Source organism: Eschrichtius robustus, chromosome 10 (assembly GCF_028021215.1).
Source record: "Eschrichtius robustus isolate mEscRob2 chromosome 10, mEscRob2.pri, whole genome shotgun sequence".
NCBI classification, from domain to species: domain Eukaryota; kingdom Metazoa; phylum Chordata; class Mammalia; order Artiodactyla; family Eschrichtiidae; genus Eschrichtius; species Eschrichtius robustus.
In genome coordinates, this window is record NC_090833.1 from 92,108,482 (window position 1) to 92,130,966 (window position 22,485).

Sequence of the window (22,485 nt, forward strand, 5' to 3'; positions counted from 1 at the left end):
CTTCCCCAACACCCCACAATCAGTAGGAGTTCTACTGCAGCTACCGCAGTGAGAGAATCTCGTCTCCCAAGAGATTTGGTTGCCATCCTCTGAGGTTTTCAGCCTTCATCTCCCTTGACAAGTTTCCTAACAGTCCTCTCTTCTCACAACACAAAACACGAATACTCTTTCATATCATTTTGATAGTGGTAAACTGACTGACATGGATTCTCAATATGAAAATAATAATCAGACAAGTTTTGTAAAAGGAATGCTACCATGATTCCCATGCAGATGGGGCCATATGCAACGATGAGCCTAGATTGTAAAGAGCAAGTGTATGTAATGCAGACAGGAAATTAACAAACTTGTAAGCAGGGCTTGCAGGCTAGCATTTAGATGGAAGTGGGCTTGTCTGAATGGGGATTGGACACTGGTGGATAAACTCTTGGCATTGTGTCAAGGTGCACATCCATCTCATGAGTAGTGGACTTTTAACACCTAGAAAAACCAGGGCTCTAGGATGTTTAGTCCCTTTAACATAAGGAAAGAGAAGAAGATTTTCTGCCTTCTTGTTCCTTACTTCTGTCCTTACCCCTACTAAGCCAAGATGTTCAGTGCTATATGATGGCTCTTCCAAATCCATTTCATCCAAAGAGCCTGCAGATTTTGTGTATGTTTACAGTTGTGTTTTCTGTTGGAGCCAAGGTGCACACTTGAGTCTCATCACTCCAAGTTCTCTTTCTCATAAGGATGAGTAACTGATAATAGCTTAGTATGTTCTGATTTTTTGGTAGTGTTGTCAGATAAAATACAGACTTCGAGTTAAATGTAAATTTCAGATAAACAGGGAAAGAATTTGCAGTAAAACTATGTCCAAAATGTTGCATGGGACAAAGTTGTACTGAAAATGATTTCATTGTTTATGTGAAATTCAAAAGTCAAATTCAGTTAGGCGTTTGTTACTTTTCTTTACTAGATCGAGCCACCCTATTCTTTCAGGTGCTTTGAAATTTAAGAGACTAGAAAGTCTTGTTCTAGGAATCGAGTGCAGAAACAGAGGAGCCACGATACCCGTACAAAGACAATCATTGGAAATATCCTCAGATATATTGGAACATATATGAATTTTCAACTAGAAAAAAAATGAAGGCATTTTAAAAACTGAAAACAGATTGCCTTCGTTTTTAGTTGCATGACGTATCTCTGGGAAGATTTTAGTGAAAGAGATAACACTGGTTTCCTCCGGGAAAGAGGATTGGGTTGACAGGGGAAAGAGGTGGGAGGAGGACTCGCCACTGCATATTCCAATTTGCACAATTTAATTTTGAACCATGAGAAGGTGTTGCTCGCTTAAAATATTATACTAAAATCATTTAAAAGGTAAAAAACTAAATCTTTTACAACCATGGAATACTATGAGAAAGACATTTAGTGAATTCTGGTCTTGGACATGGGGGCTGCATGACGGTTTTTTGATGGACGGGGGCTTTCCAGCACAAAGGATCATTAGTAAGGCTGGTCCTGCTGGATGTTGGTTGGAGCACAAGGACCGCTCCCTTAGGAGTGATGTACATACAGCAGTCAAAGACACTGGATATGCTGAGACAATCCTAATTTCAAATACTCAGTTCCATGTGGCCATAAATACCCAAGTGTTTATCAGACTAACAGTTCTGAATTTTGTTCAGAAAGTCTAGTCTCTGTTGAAGTAAGTCAAGAGCCAGGTAGGAAGCAGAGTGTGTTGAGGGACACAAAACTAGGTTGATGGAAAAAGAAGTGAAAGGAAGGGACCGTCAAGTCCAACCTCGGTGCCGTGAATCAAAAAAACAGTCTATCAACTGCGTAAAGAGGCACACGCCAATTGTGTTGCCACTGTGTGAGGTGGAAGGAACTTCCGGTTCTTGCCTACCTGCCAGAGCCCTCGTGGAATGTCTCCCCACCCCCACCCTACCCAGACCCACGTGCCCTCTGCCCCTCCCCCACTGCAGAATGTTTCAGCCACATTCTACTGTTATGTTTCAAACCTGCCCCTCCTTCAGTTGGATCCTGAGCGTCTGTTGAAGCAGGTCACTCTCTGGGTCCTGGTCTTGACTTTTCTCATTGAGGCTACCAGGCAGCAGTAGTCCGTGCCCAAGCCTGCAGGATGGCTTCAGAAGGAGGTAAGCCTATAGGCTGGGGGTGTGTTCTCAGAGACCCTGCCATCCCTCACATCCTTCGGGTTCACATGTGACACTTCACGGTGGGCACACAGTTGGACTGAAGTAGAGGGAGAAGAGAGCACTGGACACACGAGGACATTTCACGTGGGGAGACTGGGGAGCCTGAAGAAACCTGAGACTGCACTGGGGAGGAGGGGTCATTGGAGGTGGATCAAGAGGAATTGCCCTGGCTATGGAGAAAGGATGGCAGCAGGCAGGTTGATTCTTTCTAGAAGGGAGACAAGCCACTTTGAAACGTGTGTGTAAGGATGTGTGTGATGTCCTGGTGGTGACACAGGGAGGGTCATGAGGAAAGCCTAGACGTGTCTTGTGTTCCTGAGGCACCTGAAGCTTGCCTCACCATATTTTTCTAAGGGATTTGAACAGGAGCATACTGTCTCTAAGGGGGCCGTGGGGAGAGATGGTCTTGGTGAGAAAACTATTCAGTGGGGCTGTGTGTGGCCACACCTGCAGTGAAGTGTCCTCTCCGAGAGCTAGGCAGGAGGTTACTCTAACTGCCGCAGCCCACACCTCGTCCAGTCCTCCCAGCCCAGAGCTCACTTCTCAGTTCAGGCAACTGTTGCTTGGGATTCAACAGGGGATGGGTAACCGTGTAACTTCAGCCAAGAGAGGGCTCAGGTTCCTGAGTTGTTCTGAATTGTTCTTCCTTTTGTGGAATCGCAGTTCTTCAGACTTACTTCATCTCATCCAGTTTCTCATGGTGGACCCTCAGGCTGCCTTGAGAGGAAGAGTTTGTTCATATTTCCTGTCACTCCTTCATGGACAGGGGACAGATGTGGAGTGGGGTTGTTTCGGGTGGAATGTGTGTGAAGGCTGCTTCCTCTTTTAAAGGGGGAAGGAGCGTAGCCCAGGGGCAGGAAGAAGATCTTCTGTGTTATTATTACACGTCCTATGACACCTGTTCTGATTAATTAGGTGCACCGTGGTGTGTACCTTGTTCTCCTGAACAGGGATGTGTTCCAGACAATTTGATCGCCATGGCAACTGCCTTATGCCTGCTTCTCAGATTGTCTTTCCGTTATTGGGAGCTGGAAGGGGAAGGACCACAGGCGGTCTGTACTCCCACGACCAATGTAACATGACAATTCCCTGGCCCTTGTTTAATCCTCTGCAGCCATCACTGGCTGTGAAATGACAGAATCTAAGGGACACACGCCTACTTCTCACACACCACCCCCCCCACCCCCGCCTCCTAGGATCAGAACTCCTGAGTGATGACAGTGACTCTGGGCACTGGGGAGGGGGTGGCAGGACCTGGCCCATGTTACGTGTCTGCTGTGGGTTGTTCTGAGATGCAGGTGCATTCTGGGCCAGTGTTATGGGTTTGTATCCGGATTCCATTAGAGAGATATTTTCCAGCATTTTGTTTTGTTTTGTGAGGCTAGGAAAGAAAGAGGGGATTTCTACTGAGCATCAGGAAAAGGAGGACTGAGGAGGAGGTGGGGCCCTAATATTTTACACAATACCTGTCCACAAAGGGCCTTTGGGTGCCTAGAACTTACCTTGGAGAAGGTCCCTACCTGCTAGTACGCCGGCTGAGGGGCATTTCTCACAGAGCGGATGTCCACACAGTTCCAGATCTTGGGAGACAGCCTGTGAGGCTTAGGTGTCAGGGGGTGCCTTAGGGAGGCTCTCCAAGTCAGTGCTTGCTGAGGCGATTTCTTCTCGGCAGACAGGGGTCAGGGACCTTGGTGGATGGGCGCGGGGTCACCAGTGGAATAATTCTCAACTGGAGGTCAGGGCATGAAAATCACTTGAAGACATTTGCACGCTGCACAGTTTCCCTTGTCCAAGTGTCCCTCACCTGTGGAGATTTACACTCTGATGCCACAGAAAGCCTCAGTCCCACTTGCCCATTCTCCTCCTCCATTCACTCCTTTCCTTTTCCTCAACAGCATCTCCAGTGCTGGGAACGGATGTGACCATGAACCCCGGTGCCTCCTTGTCTACTTTCACGGCAGTGCCCTTCCCTCCACCCATTCCTGGAGCCCAGCACCGGCCACCCTGGCAGCAGCACCTGCCACGTCCCATCACCCCAGCATTCCCTCCTGGCAGCAGGCTGCTGCTGCCAGCTTTCCCCAGGACGCCTATGGTGGCTAATGGTGGCCGTGGCCCCAGTGCCCCTGGGGCTTGCAACCTCACTGTCCAAGTCAGGTCACAAGGGAGGACAGTGGAGGCCCCCCAGACTCAGACCTTTGTCGTTACTCAGGCCCCCCTCAACTGGAGCGCTCCAGGGGCCCTCAGCAGGAGTGCTGCATGTCCTGCACCCGTATTCATAGCAACTCCTGTGATGGGGACCGTTGTGACTGCTTCAGCTGTTGGAGTTAGTCAGGCTGGCAAGGGAGGCTGGACCCCAGGCTTTCCTCCTCAATCTCCACCACCAGCTGCCCAGCTGGCCCCTATCATTCGCCCAGTGAACTCTGGGCCATGGCCACATGGCACTTCCAGGGAGGGCCGCCTGGCCACCAACCAGCCCAACGCCTCGCAGGATGGCTCCTCTAACACCCAGAGAGAGTACAGTAACTTCCGACGTTGGCAGTGCTTCAAGCCCCTGGCCCGGAGACACTTTCGCCTGAGTCCTGATGCAGAAGCTTTTTCCTGCTTTCTCATGTGAGTGAACGCTCAGGGGGTCCTGAGCTTATGGGAGCTTTTAGATAAAGAGGAACTGGCGATGGACTCGCACGTTAGGTTTCTAGGGATACTGGAAGGAAGGTGTGAGGGCGATGTCCATGCTATGAGAAGGCACATTGTCGGTCACATGGGTGGGCCTGCCAGTCCGTGACATCAGGACTGAAACGTGCCCTATCTCAACGGGCCCCACCACCCTGTGAGTCTGGCCAGCTTGCTCTTCCATGATTCTCATGGTAATACGGACTGAAGACTTGCAGTCAGAGAGGGTCGTGGTGTAAGGTGAGGAGCCAAGGAGTGGATGCCGCACTCTCCTGTGGTGCCGTCTCCTTTCATACAGGACTTGAGCGTACATGGCCAGGGGAGGTCACTTCAGAGGAGGGGGAGGAGCGCGGGGCCCAGGAGAGCGCTTTATGCATGCCTCCACTTCGTTGTGGAGAATTCCACTAGGAACAGGGTGATGGTAGAGCTCTCCTAAGGGCGTGGGCTCTCTCCCACTAGAGTTGTGAGCCTGGCAGGCATTTCCATCCTAAACCTCCGGTCCCTCGTAAAAAGGGGACAATTACACTTCACTCAGAGGACTGTGCCGAAGACTCCTTGGGCTAATCTATGAAGTGTTAGCAGATTGCTTGGCACATGCCACGCCTCATTGATGATAGTGATTTTTATTATGAAAATGCAGCCTTGAGGAGGAAAAGAGCTCCCCAAGGCACAATGTCCCAGCTCTAGCCTGGGAGTGGATGGTCATCCTTGAGTGAGTGTGAGGCGGTGACAGCAGTGGCCGGGAAGGCTTGTCTTTGCCCTCCCAGACACCCGCCTCTCACCCTCCTGTTGCTCAGTCATGCTGTGTTGAGTGATGTGTGGTCCACATTGGCGGGTGGGGTCAGGCAGGTGGGGGCTGGGCTGGGCCCGGAGACTGACCCCGAGTGCTTACAGCCCAGTGCTTCGATCCCTGGCCCGCCTGAAGCCCACCATGACGCAGGAGGAGGGACTGTGGAGGGCCGTGCAGGAATGGCGATGCAGAAGCAACCTTGACCGGATGATCTACTACGAGAGGGCGGAAAAGTGAGTCAGCGTCCTGGGCCCAGGGGCTGCGTGGAGGGTGAGGCGAGCGGGTGAGGGCAGGGTCTGGCCGTGGGGGTGCTCATCAGAGAGGACAGAGGAGAAGGGCTGTCACCCAGCACAGGGTCCCCGCAGCCCAGGGGCCCTACTGTCCCCCAGAAACCCATCCCTCACCTTGAGAGTTTGAGACTTCTGTCCTTCCTCCACCAGGAGCTCTGCCTTCCCCTGATTTTGACCTACCCTTGCCTTGACATGAAGGTCTCAGGACGGGGCAGGGTGAAGCTGTGAGTCCAGTAGGGGTCCAACTCCGGCCATATGGGCTGGGCCGGGGAAAGAGCTCCACCCGCCAGCCTGCTGCTTCCTTAGTGGTGGGTGGCTGGCGGCCACTAACATAAACTTGGGACCCCCTCTCCTTACAAACAGTGGCCTGAGTGGGTACCCTGGCTTCCCTCAAGAGGCTGGGGAAGCCAGCTGCCATCAGCCCAGGGGTCTCCGGCCCTTCCAGTGTTTGTTCCATGGTAATCCCCTTGGTTTAAGAAACAAAACCAAACAAACGAGCTCCTCTCAGAGGAAGGGAAGGCCTCTCCTCTAAGCTCAGCATCCACATCGTCCAGCCTCTCCTGGGCCCTGTCTCCAGGTCTATGTTCCAGGAGGCTCAGTCCTAGCCCAGGGTCCTGAATTCGGGCAAGGACCCCTGTGGGGAACACATGCCTGTTCCAGCCTCTGGCTGTCAGCCCTTCATGTGGTTCTGGATGGAGACGGGGGGCATGAGGAGGGTGCCCCCTGGGTCAGCCATGTGTCCCGTTGACCTGGTTCAATTCAGCGACCTGGGTCTATGCTGTTGAATGCCCTCCAGTGCTGGTGAGGCAGGAAGGGTCCCAGATCTTGTTATCACTTCCAGGAGCAGCTCTCTGCTGTGGACAGCACCTCACAGGGCCTTGACGGCCCCAAGGCACATCCTCTCCCAATGCCTCATTCTTGGCTGCCTTTGTTGGGCTCCAGAACCCAGGCCTTTTTCTCAGGGTGGCCTGTGCCTCCGTCACCCCCCAGGTTCATGGAATTTGCGGCCGAGGAGGAGATGCACATTCAGCATTTGCAGTGGATGCAGTGTGCGCAGGACCTGCCTCCTCCAGCCCCACCGAAGCTGGATCCTCAGGGGCCCCCAGCCCCGAAAGTGGGCCTTCAGCCAGGCACCCAGGTTCCCACTGGAGTTGAAGGCACAGGTAACAGGGACCTAGGGTTGGCCACTGTCCCCATGTGGATCCTTTTCCTTCAAGACAGGGGCATTGGTCTTTCAACCAAAACAGCCACCGAGGCGGGGGGTGGGGGGGTGGGGTCTCAGCTGCCCCTTGTCACTACGGGGTATTGACTTGGTCAGTTTTGTAACTCCTCTCACACCTCCCTGTCAAAGGACCCCACACGAAGTCTGCCTAAGAAGTGGGCTTGATGGGGAGACCCTTAGAAAATTGGAGGTTCCCCACTTCCTTACTTGTGACTCTCTTAGATGACCCCCTTACCTCCCCTCTCCAACTGTGCATGAGGCTTCAGATGGTCCCGACCCCTCCCACACCCACATCAATGTCCCCCAGACAATGCCCTCACCAACGTGCGCTCGGTGGTCAGGAGGTGGACCGGGAGTCCCTCACCTTCCTTCCCTTCCTCCTGCTCTGCCTCAGCCTGTGCTCCCAGGATGTCCGGCCCCAGGGCCCAGCCCTCGCACCCGAAGCCACACAGATCCCAGTGGCCCCCGGAGCCCAAGGCGCCCAAGGAGATTCCCCCTGAGACTGTGAGGGAGTATGTGGACAGGATGGAGGCGCTGGTGGGGCACGTCCACTCAGCCACGGGCAAGTCACATGCAGAATGTGGAAAGGACGGAAATGAGCTGAAGCAGGAAGAGGACGACACCTACTTGGACCTGTGTCTCTTGAGCTACACTGACGAGCTGCGTTCCCGGGAACACTCTGTCACCAAGGTAGGCTGGGCCTGGAGCCTGGGGTCTACAAGATGCCAGGGCATGGAACTCTCAGCACCCAAGATCTGGGTTCTGCTCAGGCCGATGGGACTTAAGCTCAGCTCCTTGTTCCTGAGCCTGGTGTTAGGGGAGGTTTACGCAGGTGTATGTGTGTATATGTTTGTGTCTGTGTGTATTCCTTTGTGTGTCTGTGTATGTGCATCTGTATATGTGCTCTTTTGTGTGTGACTGTGTATGTGCATGTTTGTGTGTGTGTGTGTGTGTGTGTGTGTGTGTGTGTGTGTGTGTGCTGACCATCCCCGCCTTGTGGAGGAGAGTGGGGGTGGGTCTCTGCTTTTCCCTTTCCCTCCTGGTCTTCTTGTGTCACAGGCCACTCCTGGCCAAGGATGCTCACAGCCTCTTCTTTCTGTCCGAGGTGGAGGCAGTCATTCATCCTCGATTCCCGGCAGAATTGTTTTCCCCAGACCCACAGCTGGATGTCTTGGCCCTTGCTGAGGAGCTGAAGCAGCAGGAAGGACTCACCCCTGAAGAAGTGAGCCAGGGGAGGGAGAGGGACACTTGGGGAGCCAGGGGACTCCAGGGGAGGGGGGACCCCAGGGGATCCAGGGGACAGGGGAAACCAGGTGGCCCAGGGGAGCCAGAGGAGGGAGGGATCGCAGGTAGAACAGGGGAGACAAGGGACACCTAGGAAGACCAGGGCACGGAGGGACCCCAGTGAGCAGGGGAGAGGTAGGGCCCCAGAGCAGGAGGCCCACATGGCTCTGTCCATCCCTTCCCTGCCTCGGAGGCCTGGCATGGGGAAGGGCCCTCTCTGGGGTGGGTGCAGCACAGGGTGATAGGAAGGAGAGGATGGGGAGCCGGGAGTGGAGGGAAGGACACACAGCTGGGAATAAGGTGCAGGAGGATGGCAGGAATGCCACCGTGTCTGGATTTGGAGTCTAGTCCTGGGGTCACCCGTCCCCTCCTCCCCCCCAGGGCCATTGTCCCACTGCCCAGTGCTCCTCCTCTCACACGTGCGCGTGGAGCCGTCACTGTCCTCCTCCCTCCTACCAGCTGGTGCAGAAACGACTCCTGGCCTTGAAAGAGGACGAGGGTGGGCCGGCAGCCCCGAGCCACAGTGCACCCGGAATGGGCTCAAGTCCTTCTGAGTCCCACGCCGGCCAAGGTGCCCAGAGGCACGACCAAGACCGCCATCGAGGGGTCAGTGATGAAGCCTGCCCACCAGAGATTGATGTTGAGGCTCTTCATAGGCCCATCCGAACAGACACTGGCCCGTTCGTGCTCAGAGTCTTTGGTCCCTGTCGAGGACGTCAGGAGGTCTCTCCATTCCGGGCCGGACGGCCCTCCCCTCCCCAGGGTCAAAGGCGCACTGGCCCTCTACTGGGACCCAGGGATGCGTCTGTTCTCAGAGAGGCGTCTCCTGTTGCGGAGGCCCGAGGGCCCAGGGACGCGTCCAGGGAGGACGAGGAGGCGCTCCCCAGCCTGGCCTCCCTCTTGGCCTCTCCGCAGAGCCTGCCGCCTTGCGGGCTGTCCCAGAGTCCTGCCCCTGCCTCAGGCCTGGCCTCCCCTGGAGGTTGGGGGGCCCAGAGTGCTCCCCAGGCCCCCTCCCCTCAGAGAAGAGGCCCCAGCCCAGCTCCACCAGCCGCTCCCAAGTCGAGGAAGCGGGCTCTGTGTGGGCGCCCAGCCGCTGCTGAGAAGCTGCCCATCCCCGGGGCTGGCCACGGGGTCTCTGCGAGGCCAGCCTTGGCTCTGGGGCTGGCTCGCCCCTCACAGCCGAGAAAGAGAAAGCGTGACCCGTTTGTCACAGGGAAGAGGAGGAAGAAGAAGAGGAAGCACTGCAGCCAGTAGGGAACAGCTGGGCCGGCCCTCCAGGGCGGCCCCCAGGGGAGCCTAGGGGCTCCTCCTCACCCCAGTGCTGATCCTGGGATTGTGGGGGGTTAGGGAGGTGGGGGAGGTGGGTGTGGGCAGGACCTTTGGAGTGATGTATGAAAATTGTGAATAAAGATAGTTTTGGTGGGAAATGCTCTCAGGCCACTGTCATCTTCTTCGTGTGGAGCTGCTCCACAGAGAGCGATCCTGAGAGGAAGGAAGGGTGAGGGAGGTCACAGGAGCTATGGATCTCCAGGTGGCCAAACCTTTCCTCCACATAGACAAGGACTCCTCAGGCTGCCCCTGGGAACGCACAGCTCTCACTTTCCCCAGGGACCCCCTCATCATCCGCTTCTCTGAAGCCTGCTTGGCTAGGGGCCTTCTGGGGCATCTGTAGCATCTTCTGCATCCCGGAACCGTCTGGGGAGGGAGAGCTGCTTTTGTGCCTCTCAGCCCTCTGGACACTAACCAGTTTCTAGGACGGAGCCTGGAGACGGCCCTTGTCTTTATGGAGCTGCTCTCTGCTTCCCTGAAGTGGCCAGGCGATGGCGCTGGGGTGACCCTCCGCTCATCCAGGGTTTCCTGTGTGGGTGGCCTGACCAGAGAGGAAAAGTCTTGGCCATGGGGACAGGACTGTCTGCCTCGTCATAGCGGGAGCGTTCTCTAGTCCCACTGGGATTATGGCAATGTGGAGAGCGGTTGAGGCAGCTACCTCTCAATCCCAGTGAGGATGCAACAAGGGGAATGGGCGCGGGGAAATTCATGGGGCACCTGTTGCAGGTGTGTCTAAGGGAAACGACAGTTGGGCCCCTTTGCGGAACTTGTGGGATTTCTGTGCAGCTGCATCTCGTTCAACTGAGGGAGGAGGACCCATCTGGCTGTGGCTGTGGGGACTGGCCTTAGGGGCCTAGGGGTGTGCAAGGACACCCCAGAACTACTGTCCCTTCCCTTTCCACCCATGGCTGGACATGTGTGTGTATTGGTATCAACACTGATTTGTATTCCCATAGAAAACAGTTCCTCCTGACAAACTATGACCGTGTTTCGCAAGAACAGCTTGCTCACAGGGGCAGCAGGGGTGGGGGAGAGGTGTCTGTGGCCCCAGATCTGGGTGGGAGCTGGCATCCATGCTGAGGAGTGTGGAGGCCTCAGTCACCGTCCTGCGGTTGCCGGCAGAGACTTTGAATCATCAGAGCAGGGGAAATGGCCCGCTCATAAGGGTGAGACGAGCAAACAATGAGGGCAGGGAGCAGACCCCTGCTATCTCCCCGAACTGCCCCCCCTCCCAGTCTGCTTAGCTTCCGTCACAGCCTGTGCTGGCCCACCTCTGAAGCCCCTTCCTCCTAAAGCACTCAGATGCTCTGATCTTTTGTAGACCTGCCCCGGGCCTCACCCCCGTTCCCTGCTGGCCAAAGGCTCTTCTCCAGGTTCTGAGTTCTGATTCCTTCCCCAGGACCCAGGCAGGGGTTAGGACAACAGGGACTCCCTGAACATGACCCCTACACCATCAGCATGCAAAACTGGGGCCGCAGGCTTTCACAGGTGGCATGGCTCTCTGCTGGACCCTGCAAAGAGCTTGGAGAAGAAAGGGGCTCATGTCTCTCCACCTCCACTAATCTGTAGGTCAGCCTCACAGGTCCTCCTCTGTCCAGGTGGGCAGCACATATGTGCTCCCAGCCCTCCTTGACCCTTTGTGAAAGAAAGTTTTTGCAGCTCAGTAGTCTATTAGTCAAGGTGTCTCCGGGCTTGTTCCTTTTGAAGCCCTACAGGAGAATCTGTTTCCCTTCCCTTTCTGTCTTCTAGAGGCTGCCTGCATTCCTTGGAATTAGTCCCTTCTTCCATCTTCAAAGTGCATCACTTTAATCTCTGCTTCCCTCATCACATGGTCTCTCCAACTCTGACTCTTCCTGTGTCCCTCCTATACAAATCTTTGTGTTTGTATATAGCCCACCCAGAAAATTTATGATAATCTCTTCATCTCAAGATTTTTTACTTGGTCACAGCTGCAAAGTCCTTTTTTCCATACAAGGTGACATTCACATATTGTCATAGGAGGGGTTAAACACGGACCTTTTTGGGGAACCGTAATTTACCCTACTAGAAGAAATCCACAAGAATACCTACCATCAGAATCCACATGAATAACAGACTATGACCAAGTGGAATTTATTCCAGGGATGCAAGCCTGGTTCAATGGTAAAAATTCATCAATGTAATCTACCATATTGAGTCTAAAGGAACACATACTGTCACACCAATTAATACAGAAAAGGCAGTTAACGAAATTCAACACCCATTCATATTAAAAATGCTCAGAAAACTAGGAATAGAAGGTCACTACCTCAACCTAATAAAGAACCTCTACAAAAAACCTACTTCTAACATCACATGAAATGGTGAAAGAATGAATGTTTTTCCCTGAGTTCAAAAACAAGGTTAGAATGTCCACTCTCATCTCTTAGTTTTCAATGTAGTACTTTAGATTCTAGTTAGTGTAGTACAGCAAGAAAAGGAAAAAAGAGGCATACATATTAGAAAAGAAGAAATATAATTATCATTATTTACAGATGACATAATTGTCTACATAGAAAATTCCAAGGAATGTATAAGAAAACTCATAATAAATTACAATAAATTGCTGTAGCAGGATCTCAGAATATAAGATCTATACGTAAACATTAATACACAACATTGATCATATTTCCATATACTAGTAACAAACTGAACAATTGAAAACCAAAATTTAAAACATAGTAAATAGGTTCCAGTTCAAGGTGGCAACATAGGAAGATCCTCAACCCACCTCCTCCCACAAACGCACCAAATCTACAGCTACATATGGAAAACTTTCCTCTGAAAAAAACTAAAAGATGGTGGAGCGACCCCTTCACATCAGGAAAACCAGAGGGAAACCACATCAAAACAGGTAGGAAAGGCTGAGACACAATTTTTCCATAAATCCCATCCCTGGTGTGGAGACACACAATCAGGAAGGAGCTCAAAACCTGGAGCTTCTCCCTGAGAGGTGAAGGGTTTGGACCCCACATTGGGCACTCCAACTTTTAAGGCTGGCACCTGAGAGATAGACCCCCAAAACATCTGACTTTGAAGACCAACAAGGCACATCCCATGAGACCCACAGGGCTGTGGTGGACTGAGGAACAGCTCTTAAAGGGCCTGTGCACAGACTCACCTGCCCCAGGGCCAAGTGCAGAAGCAGCCCTTTGAAAAGCACTCTGACTTTTTGTGAAAGAGACTCACTTCCCAATTTTAAAGCATTAATCTGAGGAACAGGGGCCTGCTGGAATACTCCCCAGGGACAGAGGCTGGCGGGTGCCATCTTCCTGCTCTCTCTCTGCCTTGATAAAGCTGAAAGGTGCCATCTTTTCCCCCCTTTTTCCTTTCCTGCAGGTGACAACTTTGTGCTCCAGCCAGCTGGCTCCTTCTTCCCTGCTCTTCCTCTGTCTTGCTATATATATATATTTTTCTTCTTCTTCTTTTTCTTTTTTTCTTTTCCCTTTTCCCCTTTATTCAGATGGTGTCATCTTTGCACTCTTCCCACCGCCTCACTCCAGCCAGTAAGCATCATCTTCACACTTTCCTTCTGATGTGCTCCAGAGAGCCAGAATCTCCAAGACGGGAGATCCCACTTTTGTGGCCTCCACTCAGGGGATGCTCCTTGATCACCTGGCTCTGGAGGCCAGGAGGGATCTCTTTCCTGCATCCCATGGGACTGTAACAATTGGAGAGACAGTTCTTGGCAGGATACCACCCCCAGGATGTACCACTACACATCAGACTGAGACACAGTCCCAGCCTTTACATGAAAAAGGCCTATTTGCTAGTAGGGACAAGACTTAAGAGCAGGCTTCAGGTTCAGCACACATCTAGAGGCTACGCATGTGCTCTCAAGGAAGGTAAGCTGGGTGTACCATCTTTCCACCCTCACTCTGCCTTACTACAGTTCACTGGTATCTCCCAGAATGGAGCTTGTACACTTATCTGAAGCCCTGTTTTCTTGTGACTGCTCCCCAGGGGATATCTTCAGATTGCTTGCTTCTGGGGCCCAGCAAGGCTTACACTTGCAATCTCACAGGACTGAATATATTTGCATTCTTTAAAAGCTGTTACCAAATTGTCTGGCTTCCTATCAACCTGAATCTAGGTGCTGACTGAGATCCTCCAGTTTGGGATGCTCACTGGTCTTGGCACACCCTCAACTGCTGGGAGGGTGTGCCAAGTCTATTAAAAATAAACTGCTTAGACAATCACAAAGGTTTGAGAGGCAACCAAGAGTAGACAGCGTTAAATGACAAGGTTCATCTGTCATACAGCTCTTCAAGACTGGGAGATGTGACTATTTCACTTAATGCCTAGAAACCAACACAGAGATCAAGCAAAATGAAGAAAGAGAGGACTATACTCCAAAAAAAGAACAAGATAAAACCTCAGGAAAAAATCTTAATGAAATGAACATAAGTAATTTACTTGATAAAGAGTTCAAAGTTATGGTCATAAAAGTGCTCACTGAACTCAGAAGGAAAATGGATGAAAACAGTGAGAACTTCAACAAAGAAATAGAAGATATAAGAAAGTTCCAAATAGAAGTCACAGAACTGGAGAACGCAATAATTGAACTTAGAAATACAGTAGATGAAGCACAAGAAAGAATAGGTGAACTCAAAGACAGGTCAGAGGAACTCATCCAATCAGAGAATAAGGAAGAAAAAAGAATGAAAATAATTAATATAGCTTAAGGGATTTATGGCACATCAAATGGAATAACATTCACCTTATAGGAACTCCAGAAGGAGAAGAGAACAAGGGGCAGAAAACATTTGTAGAAATAATATCTGAAAGCTTTTCCTGACCTGGGGAAAGAAACAGACATCCAGATACAGGAAGCCCAGAGAGCTCCAAAGCAGATCAACCTAAAGAGATCCATACCAAGAAATATTAAAATTAAAATGTCAAAGTTAAAGATAACAAGGGAATCTTAAAATCACCAAGAGAAATACAACTTGTTACATACAAAAGAACTTCCATAAGACTATCATCAGATTTTTTAGCAGATATGTTACAGCTCAGAAGGGAGTGGCACAATATACTCAAAGTGCTGAAAGAAAAATCTTTCCAACCAAGAATACTTCACCCAGCAAATACTTCACCCAGTTATATTCAGAACTGAAGGAGAGATAAAAGAGTTTTCCAGATGATTAAACATTAAAGGAGTTCATCACCACTAACTCAGCCTTACAAGAATTGTTAAAAGAACTTCTTTAAGCTGAAAAGAAAGGGCGCTAATTAGTAACAGGAAAACACATGAAAGTGTAAATCTCACCAGTAAAGGTAAGTGTGTATAGTAAAGGTAGTGGATTAATGAATTATAAAGCTGTATGAAGGTTAAAAGACAAAACTCGTAAAAAGACTTATAATTAAAATAATTAGTTAAGGGATATACAACATAAAAACATGTAAAATATGTCATCAAAAACATAAAATGTTAGGAGGGAGGAGTAAAAACTTTGACCTATAGAATGCATTCAAACTTAAGTTGTTATCAACTTAAAATAGACTGTTAAAAATATAAGTTGTTATATGTGAGCTTCATGGTAACCACCAAGCAAAAACCTAGAGTAGATGCACAAAAGATAACAAGAAAGGAATCTAAACATACAACTAAAGAAAGTCATTAAGCCGCTAAGGAAGAGAGCAAGAGAAGAAAGGAACAGAGAAATCACAAAATAGCCAGGAAACAATTAACAAGATGGCAATACATACATACTTATCAATAATTATTTTAAATGTAAATGGACTAAAGGCTTCAATCAAAAGACATAGGGTGGCTGAATGGATTAAAAAAGAAGACCCATCTATATGTGGCCTATAAGAAACTCACTTCAGAGCTAAAGACACACACAGACTGAAATTGAAGGGATGGAAAATGATATTCCATGCAAATGGAAACCAAAAGAAAGCTGGGGTAGCTATCTATAATTATATCAGAAAAAAATAGACTTTAAAACAAAGACTGTAACAAGAGACAATTCTTGTAATTCACATTACATATGGATAAAAGGGTCAATCCAATAAGAGTATATAACATTTGTAAATATTTATGCATCCAACATAGGAGCACCTAAATAAATAAAGCAAATATTAATAGGCCTCAAAGGAAAAATAGCAATACCATAATAGTACGGGACTTGAGTATCGTACTTACATCAACACATATATCATCCACACAGAAAATCAATAAAGAAAGATTGGCTTTAAATGACATGTTAGATCAGATGGATTTAGCATATATATATAACATTCCATCCAAAAGCAACAGAATATACATTCTTCTCAAGTACACATGGAACATTCTCCAGGATAGATCATATGTAAAGCTAAAACCAAATCTTAACAAATTGAAGAAGATTTAAATTATATCAAGCTCCTTTTCTGACTACAATGGTATGAAACTAGAAATTGATTACAAAAAGAAAACTGGAAAATTCACAAACATGTGGAGAGTAAACAACAAATTCCACAATATAGTAAAATGGTCATATAACATGATCCAGTGAGATTTATTCCTAGGATGCAAGGATGGTTCAATATCTGCAAATCAATCAATGTGATATACCACATTAACGACTTGAAGAATGAAACTCATATGCTCCTCTCAATAGATGCAGAAAGACTTTTGAGAAAACTCAACATCAATTTATTATAAAAACTCTCAATGAAGTGGGTATAGAGGGAGCATACCTCAACATAATAAAGACCATATATGACAAGCCCACAAATAACATCATATTCAACAGTGAAAAGCTGAAAGCTTTTCCTCTAAGATCAGAAACAAGACAAAGACGACCACTAAAGTCCTAGCCAGGGCAATTATGCAAGGAAAAGAAATAAAAGGCATCCAAACTGGGAAGAAAGAAGTAAAACGGTTACTATTTGCAGATGACATGACACAATATATAGAAAACCCTAAAGACTCCATCGAAAAACTGTCAGAACTAATAAATGAATTTAGTAAATTTGCAGGATATAAAATCATTATACAGAAGTATGTCACATTTCTACACACTAATAACAAACTAACCAAAAGAGAAGTTAAGAAAACAATCCCATTTACAATTGTATCATAAAGAATAAAATAAGAATAAATTTAACCAAGGAAGTGAAAGACCTGTACACTGAAACTATAAGACATTGATGAAATAAATTGAAGAAGACACAAAGATACCCCATGCTCATGTATTGGAAGAATTGATATTATTAAAATGTCCATACTCCCCAAACAATCTACAGATTCAATAAAACTCAATCAAAATTCCAGTGACATTTTTCACAGAAACAGAACAAACAATTCTAAAATTTGTATGGAACCACAAAAGGCCCTGAAAATCTTGAGAAAGAAGAAGAAAGCTGGAAAATGCATGCTCCCTGATTTCAAACTATATTACAAAGTTATAGTAATCAAAACAGTATAGTATTGGTATAAAGGGAGGCACATATCAATGAAAAAGATAGCAAGCCCAGAAATAAACCCATTCATATATGGTCAATGAATTTACGACAAAGGAGCCAAGAGTATACAATAGATAAAGGACAGTCTCTTCAATAAATGGTGTTAGGAAAACTGGACAGCCACATACAAAAAATGAAACTGGACCAGTATCTTACACCATACACAAATTCAACTCAAAATGGATTAAAGACTTGATTGTAAGACCTGAAACCATAAAAACTCCTAGAATAAAACATAGGCAGTAAGCTCCTTAACATCAATCTTGTCAATGATTTTTGTTTTTTCTTTTTGGGATTTGACACCAAAAGCAAAGGCAACTAAAGCAAAAATAAACAAGTGGAAGTACATCAAACTAAATAGCTTCTGCACAGCAAAGGAAACCATCAATAGAGTGAAAAGGCAACCTAGTGAATAGGAGAAAATATTTGCAAATCATCTATCCAATAAGGGGAGGGGTTAATATCCAAAGCATGTAAAGAATTCATACAACTCAAAAACAAACAAAGAAATTCCAATTAAAAAATAAGCAGAGGATCGGAAAAGACATTGTCCAGAGACGATATACAATTGGCTAACAGGTACACAAAAAGATGCTCAACATCATTAGTCATCAAGAAATTGCAAATCAAAACCACAATGAGGTATCACCTTATACCTGTTAGAATGGCTATTATCAAAAGCGAAGAAATAAGAAGTGTTAGCAAGGATAGGGAGAAAAGGGAAACTTTGTGCACTGCTTGTGGGAATGTAAATTTGTGTAGCCATTATGGAAAACAGCATGGAGTTTCCTCAAAAATTAAAAATAGAACTACCATATAATTCAGCAATTCCACTTCAGGATATTTAGCCAACGAAAATAAAAACGCTAACTTGAAAAGATATATGCAACCCTATGTTCATTGCAGCATTATTTACAATAGCCGAACTATGGAAACAACCAAAATGTCCAGTGATGAATAAATGGATAAAGAAAATGTGAGATATATATATATATATATATGTGTGTGTGTGTGTGTGTGTGTATATATATATATATATGTGTGTGTATATATATATATATATGTGTGTGTGTATATATATATATATATATATATATATATATATATATATAAAATGGAATATTATTCAGTCATAAAGAAGAATAAAATCTTGCCACTTGTGACAGCATGGATAGACCTTGAGGGTGTTATGCTAAGCAAAATAAGTCACACACAGAAAAACAAATACTGTATGATCTCACATATATGGAATAATGAAAAACAAACAAAACAGACTCACAGATACAGGGAACAGTTTGGTGGTTGCTGGAAGTGGGGCGTGAGGAAGGTGGGCAAAAAGGCTGAAGGTAGTCAAAACATACAAACTTCCAGTTATAAAATAAATATTATAAATCATGTGGATGTAATGTAAAACATGGCAACTCTGGTTAAAAATACTGTACTGCATATTTGAAAGTTTCTAAGAGAATAGATCTTAAAAGTTCTTATCACAAGAAAAAAATTGTAACAATATATGATGGTGGATGTTAACTAGACTTATTGTGGTCGTAATTTTGCAACATATAGAAATATTGAATCATTATGGTGTCCACGTGAAACTAATATAATGTTGTATGTCAGTTATACCTCAGTTTAAGAAAAATAAAAAGTGCTACAAATAAATATAAATAAATAAATGTATACAATAACTGCCTTCAAAATGAGATGTTTAATATAAATGCTTAAAAAATGTAGATCTGTATAATGAAACCTAGAAAACTCTGATGAAAACAATTAAACAAGTGGTAAAAAAAAAAAGTACAGAGGCATATTATTTTCATGGATTGGAAGACTCAATATGGTAAAATATTAATTCTTCACAAATTGATCTGTAGGTTTAAATGCAATTCCTATCAACTCCCAACAGGTTTTTTTTTGTCACAATAGACAAGCTTATTCTAAAATTTATATCAAAAGTTAAAGGAAGAAAGATGGCAGCAAAATGATGGTCTAGGAAGTTTCAAACTCTCGTTTCCTTACAGAAACATTCAAAACAAAAACCGATCAGAAGCTTCTAAACCGACTCTGTAAGAGCTCTGGAAAATCATCAAAGGTTTCCACAACCAAGCAAATGCCCAATTGGAAAAAATCATCTCCAAAGAGATAGGAAAGTTTTCTGGCCATTTACCTACTCTTGTTCCACTCCTCCCAACATAACAGTGGTCTTAGTCTTGAGCCAGCAGCAGCCTGGTTTCCAGTTCTCCGATTCCAACTGGTTGGAGCAGAGTAGACCTTATTTACAAATTATTGTGTACCACTATTCCAACCTGTCAGGGGGAAAACCGAAAGCCTGAAAGCCTGAAGCAAGATGCTCTTGTCTGTTTTGCATAACACAGAACACAGAAAAATGGCAGGTGCTACTTGTAAAGCTACAAGGCAACTCTAAATGAACAGATGCCTGGGTCAAGAGGTTCTGGGTGGAGAAATATAATAGACCATTTAAAGCCCAAGGTAGAAGCTGGAAGTGAGACTATTTGGGAAATTAGGACTTTCAAAGCAGCCTGTATGCAGGGGAATTTAGAAAGCCACATGCAGGACCAGGCATGACATGCTCAGAAAAGTCCTGAGAAGACCTCAAGCTTTCACCTCAGGCTAATCCCTAGGCTCAGAGCAAGCCTAGCTAAGTGGTGAACAAGGACCCCAGCACAGAGCCAATCTGCCGTAATTGGTGGTGGCTGTTCCCTCTTTTTACATGTTTTTATTTATTATTTCAGCTCCTAGACTTCAAGGAAATCTCCATCAGAAAAAAAGCTGGGGGGCTGGAGTCAAGGTGGCAGAGTAGGAGGATGCAGAGTTGGCGTCTCCTCACAACTAGGACACCTACCAGGTGTTGGTGGGGGACCTCAGACACCTATGAGGACTGGAGGAACCCCTGAGTGACGCAGTAGGACATGGGGGGAGGGAAGGGGAAGGAGAAGTGGAGGCCAGATGGGACTGGTGCCCCTGAGGGGCAGCTGGAGGAGGGGAGGGATTCCCATGCACAGAGGGGCCCATTCACAACGAGGGGAACAACAGGGACAGGGAGAGACCCTCAGGGGATTGGAGGACCAGAAGGAAATGCGGCCTGCATTTCCCCCCACCCAGTGGGCCTCGGGGAGCCTGCAGATCCCAGGCCTGATGCTCCACACGACAAGGCCCCTTCTGGTTGCACTGAGCCTAGGCCCAGCCCCCCGCCCCCCAACCCAGGGCCTTTTCCTTTCCCATGTTAGGGAAGTTTTCAACTATAATCTCTGCAATATCTTCTCAGACCCTTTCCTTTTCTCTTCTTCTGGGACCAGTATAATTAGAATGTTGGTACGTTTAGTGTTGTCCCAGATGTCTCTGAGATTGTCTTCAATTCTGTTCATCCTTTTTTCTTTATTCTGCTCCTCAGGAGTTATTTCCACCATTTTGTCTTCCAGATCACTTATTCGTTCTTCTGCCTCAGTTATTCTGTTACTGATTCCTTCCAGTGTATTTTTCATTTCAGTTATTGTGTTGTTCATCTCTGTTTGTTTGTTCTTTAGTTCTTCTAGATCTCTGTTAAACATTTCTTGTGTCTTCTCAATCCATACCTCTATTCTATTTCCACGATTCTGGATCATCTTTACTATCATTACTCTGAATTCTTTTTCAGGTAGATTGCCTATTTCCTCTTCATTTATTTGGCCTTGTAAGTTTTTACCTTGCTCCTTCATCTGTGACATATTTTTTTGCTGTCACTTTTTTTTTTTTTTTAATGAGTGGGATTTTGTTCCTCTGTTATTGATTGTTTGGCCTGAGGCTTCCAACACTGGAGTTTGTAAGCTGTTGGGTAGAGCTGGGTCTTGGTGCTGAGATGAGGACCTCTGTGAGACCGCACTCTGATGAATATTCCACGGGGTCTGAGCTTCTCTGTTAGTCCAGTGGTTTGGACTCAGAGCTCCCACTGCAGGAGCTTCGGCCTGACCCCCGGCTCGTGAACAAAGATCCCACCTTTGTGGTTCTTTTGTGAATAAGGACACTCCAAACCTAAAAGGTCATTATTTTCTGCTGGGTTCTGCCTCCACTGGGTTCCACCTCTGCTGGGTTCTGCTGGAGCAAACTATCTTTTAATAGTTTTGGTGAATTTAGCATATGACTTCAATTTTGGTGAATTTAGCATATGACTTCAATTCCTCTCCATTCCCCAAACACAGACTCACTCCCTCTGCTCATCTCTAGAGAAGTCTGCAGACCTTTTGTGCTGCCCATCAGGTCTGGCCCCACCCCCTGTCCCTTTGGACTCACCACACCACACATGGGCCCATGCTCCAGGAACCTAGGGTGGCCTGCTCTCTGCTCCTTTTGTTTTAATTTGCATCAGATGTCAGAGGATGGTGCTTTTGGTTGCCCTACAACTCTCTTGGGGGGTGCTTCCTTGTCTAATTTCATTTAATCTTTACAATAAGCCCACAAGTTTAGAAATCACTTGATTGCAAGTGACCACAATCTCATGCACACTATCTGAAGCCAAAAGCAGAGGGGTTTCCTAGGAGACAAAGTGACAGAGATAGCCTCCCCATGCTTGGAGTAGCAGAATGATGTCTCAGACCTAAAGGTACCCTCTCTGTACCTTCAGAGCTGCCTGAAGCACCATCTCTACTGCTCAGAGCAGCTGTCACATCCTCCTGGTTCCACGTGTTCCCTTTACTTGCTCATGACCCCAGCAGGACAGTCCCTAAAATGCAGCCTTCACTCCAGGAGTTCCCTAACCTTCTGGTTCTGACCATCTCGGTCCTGGTATCTCTGGTTCTTGATTTTGGTGTCTCTAATGTGTTCAGCCTAAATAAGGTCACACTTCCTCTGAATACATGTGCCCTGATCAAGTCGTCTGTGTCTGGAGTAGAGGGAGAAGTGTTTCATGTTAAGAATAGGGAATGTGTTAGTGACAGCTGAATTTTCTAAGGAATGAGAAGCACCAAGATGTAAGTGTGTAGGAGGAAAATATAAGTTCTGTTCAGCCAGTGAGGTAGATAGTGCATTTATTCTTAGTTTATAGGTACAGAAACAGACTTAGAAGGTTCAGTAGCCAACCCAAAGCCACTACACAATGGCTTAGCCTTCATAGAGACCAAGAATGTATGTGTATATGTGTGATTTAGGGAAATGGAGATTTAGGTGTGTTTAGTGTACAATACATATATATGATATATATCTATATATGTATTCTATCTCTAAGGCTTTCTT

The 22,485-nt window shown here is 47.0% G+C and overlaps 1 protein-coding gene across 1 annotated transcript; it reads left to right on the forward strand.

The window, feature by feature from the left end:
* The first annotated feature begins 2,125 nt into the window (after positions 1-2,125).
* Positions 2,126-9,711, forward strand: LOC137770978 (NUT family member 2G-like). The gene is made up of 7 exons (XM_068554005.1): positions 2,126-2,141; positions 4,097-4,811; positions 5,766-5,894; positions 6,942-7,114; positions 7,568-7,863; positions 8,279-8,395; positions 8,917-9,711. Exons 1-7 carry the CDS (start codon positions 2,126-2,128, stop codon positions 9,709-9,711), a joined length of 2,241 nt encoding a protein of 746 aa, XP_068410106.1.
* The last annotated feature ends 12,774 nt before the right edge of the window (positions 9,712-22,485 follow it).